The 12118-nt window shown below is 39.0% G+C and overlaps 1 protein-coding gene across 2 annotated transcripts; it reads left to right on the top strand.

Annotated features, from left to right (window-relative positions):
- The first annotated feature begins 1201 nt into the window (after positions 1-1201).
- Positions 1202-10458, top strand: LOC108504687 (exocyst complex component 1-like). 2 transcript variants are annotated; one of them, XM_017830411.1, is made up of 4 exons: positions 1202-1337; positions 2080-2118; positions 4999-5129; positions 6992-10458. In XM_017830411.1, exons 1-4 carry the CDS (start codon positions 1217-1219, stop codon positions 7253-7255), a joined length of 555 nt encoding a protein of 184 aa, XP_017685900.1. In that variant the 5' UTR covers positions 1202-1216; the 3' UTR covers positions 7256-10458. The 2 variants fall into 2 exon arrangements, with proteins under 2 accessions (XP_017685900.1, XP_017686688.1); XM_017831199.1 differs by lacking the exon at positions 2080-2118.
- Positions 10459-12118: the final 1660 nt, after the last annotated feature.

Raw genomic sequence — 12118 nt, 5'->3', positions numbered from 1 at the left:
ATCCCTTTCCCACTTGTCAATCTAATATGCTTAGTATTTATTGTAGAGATAATTTTACATCAACATCATTTTACCTTAATTCCATTTTCTTTCACATCATCAAAGCACCACATAGACCTATGTCACTAAATAATTCTACTATTGTAATTTTTAAAAAAAATCCTCAGATTTTAAACCTTACCTTACTTTAGCACTCAGTTTCATTCTAAGGCTAGATTCCTTTCTAAGTTGCATTGAAACCATAAGAATGAAAAACTCAATAAGGTATTCAGACATACCAAGCTTGAGGACAAGAATAGAAGAGAACATCTAGCTTCTAGTAGCAGCCAGAAATGAGTCCAAAAGGAAAACTCTAACACAGGCTACCATGGATACTGAAATTAGAAGAACACCTGCCTCCAAAAACGTTACTCACACACCTTCAGAGTGGCAGAAACAACCAAAATTTCTGCAAATATACTAATGTCTGATGTGAAAGGGCCCTCACACATGTAAAAGTTCTGGGGATGGTAGTTTCCCCTGGTGCCCACTTTGCACCTGCCCTCTGAGACTCCTCTGGAGATGATTTCACTTTCCGTTGATAAGGAGTATATAAGGCATAAGGTAATTTCCGCCTTAACGCTATTAATACTCATAATATTAGTGTACGAACAGTGGTGACAGCCATAAGGCTATCTATTTCCTTTACAAATTCCACCAACTCTTTCATCCACTGATAAAAAAATTGCGCTGACAATTCTCTTTTTCGGTAAACTGCCTTTAGCGTGATTGCTTTGCGTCCCTTCCTCGCTCGTTCTCTCGTCCTCCTCCCCCCCAGCCGGGGGACAGACCGGGCGGGCATCTCGATTGCATCTCTACCGGGACCTCACTGTGACATCGGCGGGGCCGCGCAGCCGGTCCCGGACCCCTCCGATGGGAGCGTCCCGCTGGCACACGGAGGGAGGGCGGGCGCGGGGCGGGGAGATGCGCGGACCGGCCTCCCCCGGCGCCGGCGGCCGGAGCTTTAACGGGGGTGCCCCGGCGGCGCGGAGAGTTGTCCGTACGGGAGCGGTGCCCCATTGCCGGGGTCGGTGCCGGCCATGCCCCCCCCGCGCCCCGCGGCCCCGCACGGCCGGGGCGCAGCCTCCGCCTCGGAGCGCCGCGGGTGCCCGGCGCGGCGCGGCGGCTGCGGGGCGCGGGGGCACAGCGCCCGCCGCTGAGCGGCTCCGCGGGTGCCATGTCCTCGCTGGTGAAGGAGGACTTGGCGAAGAGGCTGTTCGGGCCCCGGCGGCAGAGGCTGCACGAGTTCATCGAGGTGGAGGGCGCGGGTGCCCAGCGCTACTACCTGTGCGCCGCAGGTGCGGGGGCAGCTGCCGGGCGCGAGTGGGTCTGCGAGAGGAGGCGGGCGCGGGTGGGTGCGTGGGGATGCAGAGTGCGCGTACCTGGGCGGGCGAGGGAGCGGGAGCGCCCGCCGGGACGGAGCGGGCAGCGGGCAGCGCCTCGGCGGGGTGCGGCCGCCGCCGCGTCCCGCCACACCGCTCCCCAGCAGGGCACAGAGCCCAGCTCGCTGCCTCCGCATCGCCAGCAACCCCCGAAACGGCGTTTGCTCCGATTTCTATTCACACGGGCTCGAGGTTTGACATCAGCGGAGAAACGTGACTCTTGCAGGACAACTTGTGGCAGTGCGCAATCCGTGGCAGTGCTGTGAGCGTCTGATCTGCTCCGAAAAGAGCAAACCCTTACTATAGTTTAATCGGGTTTGCGTAGGAAAGCGTAACAATGCATTAACATTGCAGGAAACATTTGTCATTTTAAAAGCTTTTACGCTATCCCCCATCTTGGTCTAATGTTCTACGTATTGTCCCAATAACATCAGGAGCAACAAACTAGACTTGTGGTTTAAATAAATACACATTAGAGTTAGCAATTAGGACAAACTGTGAGTAAAACAAGATTGCTGTGAGTGGTAATTATCTGGCTACTTCCTAAATTTTTTTCCAAGGGAATCTGTTTTATAGAGGTATTAGAACAGGATTTCAGACAAACTGGTTTATTGTTTTTGTTTGTTTGTTTGAGTGCTTTTTTAAATTTTTATTTCAGAACACTGGAAGATACTCAAACCCAGAAATTATGTCATTTGTAAGTAGTTAGGTTGAGGTGAACGATTCTTCCCGTCTCTTTCTTCTTCAGGTTCAAAATATGTAACAGGTAGAAACAATCTGTGTACTCAAGACATAGATTAGGTTAGTATCCGGTATTCTGTGATCATTATCTTTCTAAACACCTTATGTCCTTAGAATGTATAAGTTGTCTTACAGATTATCAGAAATACTGAGCAAGCTATGTTCCCTGTACTCCCATAATGTTGGTAGAACATGCTTTGTGTTTTAGAACTGTAAAAATAGTTTTAAGAAATGAATTCTGGAATATCATAGAGCTTCTAAACGTACAGAAATACCAATGTCACTCATAGTTTATGAAACAGTCCAGCAGAAGTATGGTTAGCTGCATGTAGTAAATCTAAATATTTCACTGCTGTGAAACATCCAAAGAGGAGAAATAACGTTTTGCACCTTTAAAACCTTTACTAAAAACTTCAGTTTAAGGTAGAAGAGAAGAAGCCATTAAAGAAAGCCTCTAATCAGATTAACTGATTGGAAGTCTTTAAAGACATGAAGGAAAATTTATGTAGAGTATTAAGAGTGGGATCTCTCCAGTAGTCAATATTAAAGTCTCTTATTATATACAGGCACAGTCAAGTAAGTGGTGAGTAGAATGGAAATCTGATTCTGAAAGATGGGTTGCATCTGGCTGCCAGCAGCTACTGTATTCCACTGTGATTGTGTAGGAGCAAAACACATTATCTTAAAACCTATCCCTGCAATGCAACCTCTGTGTATTCCTGTTCATTTCAAATTACCATAGAAAAAAAAAATATCAGTCAAGCTATAGGCAAAACTTCAGAGGTCTATGCCTTTTGAAATCTGTATTACAACAAAATCCTGGTGTGGGTAACTGAAGAATCTCATTTTTGTGCCAACATTATTTCCTTTTCTTTTCACAACAGCAAGTCCCAGTTCTTGTGTGAAGGTAATAGTATCCTTTCACTGAAAGCTTCATAAACCCCAGAAGAACATAAGACTGAAATGCAACCCCATTCAGGGGTTTTCACAACACAGTATTGCTATGCCCAAGGAAGAATGGTAGGAGTAGCATTGTATTGTCCAACAGAGACTCTGAAAAAGGTGTTTAGTCCATGGAAGACTTTAAGAAATAGTTTGTGCTCTATGAAGGCATTGCCATAGCTGTGCCCTCCTCAAGAAAAGCTTTTAGAACTTAATAGACTGACATGGTAGATCTGAGCTCATGTTCTATATATTTTTTTTCTTTGACTCTTTTAACTGAGTACAAGAACAAGCAATATGTAAAATACAGGAAAAGTAAATTTATTTTTAATTGAAACTAGTCCACCCAAATTTCACCACTGGGCAGGACATGCTCCTGGTTTCATTATTCCTAACACATCTGTGCTCTGTCCTTATGTCATAGGATTTCTGTTGTCTGACAGGTAGAGCAGTGGCGATGTGGGGGACCTGGGGTCCACTAGGACATCCCTTTGTGTTTCTGACAGGACTGGGGGCTTTTGGGCTTGGGCTTGTTTCCTTTTGTTTTAACTCTGAGGAAGGCAATATATTTCCAACCAACAGAAAAAAATGGGAGAAACTGAAAGTATGAAGAGAACTTCCTAAGATTACTCTATTAGATTTGCTTGCAAATGAAAATGATTTTAACTTATCCACCACAGTGGTGGTCTTTTGGTCTTTTTTTTTTTTTAATAAAAAACCTTCAAGCAACTCTGCTTGATAGGACTAGGAAAAAAAAGCAAGACTGATTTGTATTTCCCAGGTAGTGAAGCTATAGGCTGAGAGAAATTATAATCCATTTATATATTTTCCACTGTTTTTCTTTTCAGTGGAGAGAAGGCATATCTCCAACACACATCCTTTGTTGGTCTTTATTTAATAACCATTTTCTTATAAGCAGGTGAGAAGCAAGAGAAGTTTTAACAAGAGTAAGATAAAAATAGTCAAGTTTCAAAATGGGTTTTCAAAAATTCAGGTAATATTTAGAAATAAAAGAATTTTGCGCCTGTGTTTCTAGCCTCGTGCTATGGTGTCAAAATGCTCCTGCTAGACACAGGTGACATCTCACCCTTAACTTAGGCTACCAGATGGCTTGGGGATGTCTCCTGCCCTGCAGGCATCAGCAGCTGGATGTGCAGGAGATTGTTCAGGCTCTGATGCTTTTCACACTCATCATTGTGTATTACGGAAATCCAGTCTCCTACACAGCACTCAATGTAATCAATTAATCATGGTAGTTACTGCACAGAGTGTCTTCGTGTTCTTTTTAATCTAATTTCCTGCCTACGTTGGAAAATAGTAATTTCTATAAAGTCAGCACTGGACAGCTTGAAGCTTTAAGAAAATTTTTAAATGTTATTTTTGTGAAGTGGCCTAATTACATATTATATAGAGAAATAAGAGTTTTGCTTTAAAAAAGTAATGGCTACGTAAGAGAACTTCCTCTACAGAACGGAAAGTGTAGCACAAGTCATGTAAATACAGCGCCTTGGTAGAAGTTTTGCAGTTTTCTGACTGCAGCATCCCAAAAAGACTGCCTCTCAAACCATAAGTGCAGATCCAGTGCCAGAACTAGGCTTTCTTGGCACTGCTAGTGAATTTACATGAAAGGCTTTTGAACAGACAAGACTCTCTTCACAGGCTGGGTAAGGTAAACTCTAGATCTACTAAAAACACTAGGTCTACTAAAAGACTGAAAACATTGTGCTATTTCTACTACCTGGGCAAAATAAAACTATTAAGTCAGTATAAGCCTATACAGCCCTGCCTGTCATGATTTAAAGTTACTATCTAAAATGTAGTTTAATTAAGCCTTCTATTATCAGAACTTTGCATAAGTACTTGCCTGCATATCTAAACTATTTTTTTCTTGCAGTGACTACAAGTAAAGAAGTAGAAATATGTATGGTGAAACACTGGCGAGTGAATCGAGAGGAGAAATATGAAATAGTTGAAAAGTGGTTTTTGAAAGATCTGGAGATGATTGATGGAAAAGAAGCAGATACTGTAAGTGTTATGTACTATTAAATACATAGAGTATAATTTTCTTATGTTGCAATTTAGGACAAAATTATTAAAATGCATTATCTGAAAAATAAAGTTATGTTACCAAGGAATTTTTGTTTTATTGCATGTGAGAGGCTCCACATCACATTTTTACTGTTGCAAGGGAAGAGGAAGGAGAGATTTTTGTGTTTATTGTGATCATCTTTATCTCTCTAGTTGAGACTTGAGGCAGAAGCTGGTTGTTTTCTAATTTGTTAATTATAATTGGCAATAAAAGTTCTCCACCTGCAGCTCCCAGTGTAAACTGCAGTTAATCCCATAGATTTTAAAGTGTATTTGAAAACAAAATTTTGTTAAATATTTCTATGAAGACTGTCACCCTCTCATTTAAATGTTTGAACCTGGTCTCTGTGTGACAAAGTCAATGTGTAAAATACCATACAAGTGCATTGTTTGATGTAGCAACTTACAAAATTGTGTCTTTCACACAGTTTAGTCTCAGGTTACTTGAATCAATTCAGTATTTGTCTATTTGTGTGTGTAACTATGAAACAGTTTTCGCTAGATCAGGTTGACCTTGCTGCTAAAAAAGTCCTAATCTCTCAGATACAGCTTCAGAAGGATAAAATGAGACTGCAGTAGTACAATACATAACAACTCCAGAAATAGAATTAAATCCAATTTTACAAAGCTAGAAGGATATGCTAAGGAGAATATCTTCTTTATATGTGCGAAAAGACATTTTAACTGTTGTCTGTGTATAATAAATGTAGTCCAGGAAAGAATTATATTTTCCCCTTTGAAAGCGCTTTCAAATGAATGTGAAATAGAATTCAGATTACGTAAAGCTAATGAAAGGGAAATCAAGAGCCCCACGAGAAATGTTTCAGAGCCTTATTCCAAGGAAAATGACAAATTGGAGTTGTTCTCATTCTGCCCTGTGCACATGGTCCTCAAGGCTAAAAAGAGGAATGTGGGAGACAGAAGAGGTGAACTCTGCTTCAGAGTACCCCTGCACCCTGTGAGCTCTTAGCAGTTTAGGCCAGAAGGGAAAAAAAGACAAAACTAAGAATCCTTTACATCCCCTCTCCAAGTTATCTTGCTCCTGAAAATATTCCTGTCCTTTCTCCAGCCAAAGGCAGCCAGAGGATTTCGTTATCACTTGCTGCATGAATTTAACCTTTTTTTTTTTGAAGTGTTGTGCTAAAATATTCCTCAGATATGATCCAGCCTTTCACAACTTGGATGATCAAAATCTGTCTCATTTTTGATTAAAGAAAAGCCTAAATGAACCTCAAACTCATAATTATAGGGTGGTTAACACTGCTATAAATGTTCATAATAGGTATTCGTATCCATGGAATTTAGCAGAACTTAGCTGCTGCTAAGTTAATTAATTGTGCCAAAGAACCAGAAAGCACAAAGAAATACAATTAAGGCAGAAAGGGCCAATCAATATTATTCTTCTGACAGACATAGATAGTTATAGTCTCAGGCAAGTGCTTTTCATATAGTGTGTTTTAGGCAACGTGACAAATTGGTTTATTTCAAAACAAGATTGTATAATCTCAATAAACGGCAGCATATTGGTTGAATAAACTTTGAAAGTTTTACTCACAATTCCCAATGGCAAAGAATTACATCTAATTTTATGCTGCTGCTTTTTAAAGGTATAAAAGACCACTTAAGATGAATAGCAGAAATATGCAAAATACTTTAGAGCCCATCAGAGAAAAAGCCCTGCAGGTAGCTGAGCAGAGAACAACAGATTGCCATTTTAACTGTAATGCATATAATGCATTTTAACTGTAATGCATATAATAATTTCTCTATCTCTCAATTTTATTCCTTTTTTTTTTTAGGATAATCCATATTTTGATATGCACTTCCACAAGATCTACAATATGGAAGCATATAGTTGTGCATCTAAATATACCTTTGCTCGAACACTAAGCAATCTGAATGCAATGTACCTTAAGAAGGACTTGAAGATTGTGAACTTTGATGACACCTACCTAAATGATGATTCAATCTGGTCATCCAGTAATAGGGATTGCTTAGTAGTTATGAGGATGTGCTTCTATGCTTCCAACCTTTTATGTCTCTCCCTGTGTCCTTTGTCCTGAAGATGCATTTTCTAACATTAACGTGACTGGTTGACTTTCACTGACCAGCATTTCATATACCATCTGATCAAAAAGATAGTAAGTGATATGCAGTATCTGCTTTTTAGGTTTACATGTAAGTAAAAAATTGAGCGTACTTTTTACATAAACAATTGACCATTTATATATATTGGGAGGGCCTCATTCTAGCAAATACCTACAAATACATGAGACTCACAAGGTAGAACCAGTAATTCTCACAGTCAGTAGTCATTGCTTTTGTAAGTAGAGTTCAGCATTTTCTCATATATTCATGGAGGTATAGATTATCTTTCATTAATAGCTAAAATCATTTTACAGCATTAAGAGCATAAACAGTTAATTTATATCCTAGAAGTAGAAAAAAGAAAGCAACCAATTGAGGTCTGTATAAGAATGATGCACATTTCCATTTTCAAATGTGTTAAAATGCAGAACTCCATTAAAGAAATCATACCTACATCTGTATAAGAATCCAACCCTCATCCTGATGAATTGGAGTATTGCATTTAGGTATCATGGGACCAACTTTTTACCTATGCAGCTATATTATTTTTCCTACTGAACATTTAGTGTGCCCTTTGGCCTTCACATTTGTGGTACTGTCCTAGATAATAAATGTTCTTAAGCAGCATTGCTTTATTTGTCACACCTTTCAGAACTTTTGTATCATTAAAGTCTCCTTTCTAGCACTTCAGTGCTTATAAACAGGCAAGGTTAAGGAACAGAAACTGTTTATGTCTCTGCCTCTGGACCAAGAGATAACAAAGTACTATGTAAACAATAGTCGTTGGCTACTCCACTTACTTTGTAGGAAAGTGATAGACTTTTCAAAATTCATAGAATTATGAGAGTTATTTTCACCAGTTTTTAGCTAATGTTAACATATTCAGTGCGCTACTTAGAGTTACATTTACAATGGGCTGGAACCTACTTGAATGTTTGGAACATTTCATAAAAAGTTACAGCTGGACTTGTGATAGTAGTATATTACAGTAGAAACAGAGGATGAATTTAAGCTGTATTGAAGCAGGAGCTGAAGGGGAACAATGTTAATAGTAAGAAGCACAGTGATACTGCCTGGTGTCAGTCAGCAATGCTCATTGGCTGTTCAACCCGTAATCAATAAAGAAATGCCAACCCAGAAGGTCATTCAGAGAAGCTTCTGGTCAGAACATCCTACAGGAGAAAATCACTTTCTGTTTTGGCAGCCAAGAGAGTATAGGAAGGCTAGCTGTGGACTAAACCAGGTGTGGACCTAAAGCTGACTGATGACAGCTCCTAGGAAATCAGAGGCTGCTTCATGTCCCCTCTCAGCACCTGCCATCTGTACAACTGGATAGTCACACAAGGGTCCTGTGACTTGTACTTTGCTGTTGTCTTTCACATGAACTCCCAGCTTTGAAAACATTTGTGCAAATGTACTTTGGATTCAAAATTAAAATAACATCCAATAACTGAAAATATATTTGAAAAACTGTAAAATGTACAGCTTTCTACTTTTAAAATGTTACCCTATTGCGTGTATATAGGAAAGGCCATACCTTTGATTAGCTGATCTTCAGAAGTTATATATTTATTCTAGGCAGATGTTGCAAATTACATGCATTCTAATACAAATCTTAGTAATTATGTATATCATGACAGTTGTGAAAGCAGTTTATGTGGGTAACACATCCTCTGGAACTTGTAAGAACTTAAGTCTTAAATTTGCCACCTACATACTGTTAAAGAGAAGGATTGTATTTATAGTAATTGTTTGTGAAAATCAGTTGTTCTTTTGAGAATGTCTTTGGGATAATCCATTGCCAGTATGTGTGTTGTGACATTTGATTATTAGCTACAAGAAGTATTTGCCTAACATCCAGGTTCCACAAAACCATCTTCAATAGCAAGTATAATTCATGCTACTGCTATCCCTGATACATTATCTTGTTTGAACCATGTATTAATTGTTTAGATCACAATGTTTTCTGTAATGTGTACAAATTCTTTGCTTAGTAGGCACAAGGAAATGTTTTCTGGGTAGAAAAGCTTCCATCATTCACCTCATAATTGTAATAAAGACATAGAACCTCTAAAAATGAGCACTTCAGATCACTCTTCTGAAATAAAGTACATATATAGTGAATTCCTGACCCAATAATTGTCTGTATCACGTTAGAAACTGATGATAGCTAAAAAATTACTATAATGTTCAGCCACATTTAATGGACTTTCTTTGGTAGTTTATATATTTTTATTCTTGTACTGTATAAACAGCTGCACCACAGGACACAGAGAATATGCTGTTATAAATGGAAAAGACCTAACAGGCTAAATAGTCCATCTTTCAGTTAATGCAGAGTTATATCCTGCATCACATTTCCTGATCTTGGATAAGTAGAATGTAGTTTGAAATACAGTATCAGGGGTTTATCTAGTTGTCCTGGAAGTCTTCTCCAAAATTGAATAGGAACAAACTCTTGTGAATAAATAAATCTGTTGCATTCTTATAAAAGGTTTCAGCTACAGGATGGAATGAATTAAAACTTGAGATTGTGGTTATAATGCAGATTTTCTTCAGAAGATGGGAATTGCTATCAGCCATATCTGTTACAGAGAAAAGAAAATATGTACCAGCCTGAAAATGAAGAAGAGTGATCATAAGCATCACAGAAGAGGCAAAAAGGCTATCATAAAGACTGATCATGTTTTTTCCTGTATGTATTTTTTAAAACTCTTTAACCAACATCAGAATTAAGAATGTGGGGAAACCTATGACAAAAGAGTTTATTTAATTTTATTTATTTAAAGCAGAAGTACTCTTCTCCTGTGTGTTTATCTTTCATGGATAACTAATAATTTCCTACATTTTAAATTAGGCAAATACAGAATTTTAAAAGTAATTTTGTAAGTGAAACAGAGCAGAGTGCCTCTTCTGGACTGTGTCTTTTGTGTTATTTCTCATTCTTCTTCTCCTTTGTGCTTTGGAGTCATACATATAGTAATACACCTCTTTCCAACACAAGACTATACTGCTTTCCCTGTCATCTACCTATTTCCCAATAGATTCAGTCACTTTCAGCATATAAATATTTTTCTAGTAAAGCAAGGGATTTTATTATGTAATCTTAAATACATAATTTAAGAATATTTTGTCTTAAAGTCAGTATCGTAAGATCAAAGGTCCTTTCTAAAGAGCATCTGTGGGAAGCTGAAGTAGGAGGGTAGAGGATGGCACTGTGCATCCTGGAAGATTATCTCATGTCAGTTTTAATTTGTAAACACATTTTACCATTAGAAACTGCATTTTGGTGTGGTTTCTTTTTTTCTTCTAACATAATTAACAGCTAGAGACAGGAAACTAGAGAGTTCTGCCTAATAACAACAGCTTTATGAAACCTTGTCCAATATTTTATGGCTGCCTGTCCAGTCTTTGTATACCTAGCCAGAGACAGTTACATTTTGTGGCTGAATTGAGAAATTACCGAATTATAACTTCTATTTTAACCTTGGCCCTTACAAATGGTATATTATAAAATTATACAGTATGTCATTATGTAAGTAGGAAAATAAAAGTACATTCAGCAAGACTTAATTGGTCAGTCATATTTAATCACAGAATCTGAGCTGGGAGGGACCCACAAGGATCATTGAGTCTAACTCCCAAGTGAATGGCCTGTATGGAGATCAAACCCACAACCTTGGTGTTATTAGCACCATGCTCTAACCAACTAAACAACTGAGCTAATCTCAATGCTTTCAGTCAAGTGAAAAATGATACAGGAACTACAAAATCACAGTTTTAAATAAGTCCACATATTGGCAATTTATAACAAACCCTTGGAAAAGATGTTTTCTGTTGTTCTTTATTGGTCATGGCCTGGCAAATACATTTTATCAGCGATACACTGAAGGCATACTGATGTATTAATGTGAATAAATCATACAGTTCAAGTAATCTGTAATTATGCTATCCTTAACTCTGCATGCAAGTATTGAAGAAATACCGTATTATTAAGTTACATTAATGATATTAAAAATTAGTTAAGTGTATCAATCCTGTAGAGAACCTCCTTCACAGCAAAGTTTGAACTGGAAGGTAGCTCCAGTTTTCACAGAATTCAGCAGTAGCTACAGTAGCTACAGTAGCTACAAGTAGCTACAGCCAGATTGGTACATCATTTCTCATGGTTAGATGCCAAATCCTAAATTTCATGATCACTAGTCAGAGAGTACTGTCTGGATTATCACGGACATCAAAGACTATCAATTACTACTGGTGCTTCTGCCTGGGGGCAAAGCCAAAGTCTGAATGCTGCTCACAGAATATGAATATGAGCTGAATGAACATGAGCCAGCAATGCACCCAGGTGGCCAAGAAAGCCAATGGCATCCTGTATCAGAAATAGCATGGTCAGCAGGACCAGGGCAGTGATCATCCCCTGTACTGGACATTGGTGAGGCCACACCTTGGTGTTCAGTTCTGGGCGCCTCACTGTAACAAAGACATCGTGCTGGAGCATGTTCAGACAAGGGCAACAAGGTTTCCAAAGGGTGTAGAAAACAAGTCTTAAAAGAAACAGCTTAGGGAATGGGTTTATTTAGTCTAGAGAAGAGGAGGCTCGGGGAATCTCATCATACTCCATCCACAACTACCTGAAAGGAGGTTGTGGTGAGGTGGGGGCCGGTCTCTTCTGCCGTGATTGCAGTGAGAGGACCAGAGGAAATGGCCTTAAACTGAGACGGTAGATTCAGATCAGATATCAGAAAACAAATTTTCACTGTTAGGGCGGTCAGGCACTGGGATAGGTTGTACCAAGGAGGTGGTGGAGGCACTATTGCTGGAGGTGTTTAAGAGAC

This window comes from Lepidothrix coronata, unplaced genomic scaffold (assembly GCF_001604755.1).
Source record: "Lepidothrix coronata isolate B3197 unplaced genomic scaffold, Lepidothrix_coronata-1.0 Scaffold0, whole genome shotgun sequence".
In the NCBI taxonomy this organism is placed as follows: domain Eukaryota; kingdom Metazoa; phylum Chordata; class Aves; order Passeriformes; family Pipridae; genus Lepidothrix; species Lepidothrix coronata.
Note: the sequence above shows the minus strand (reverse complement) of the source record. Positions and strands in the feature narration are given on the sequence as shown.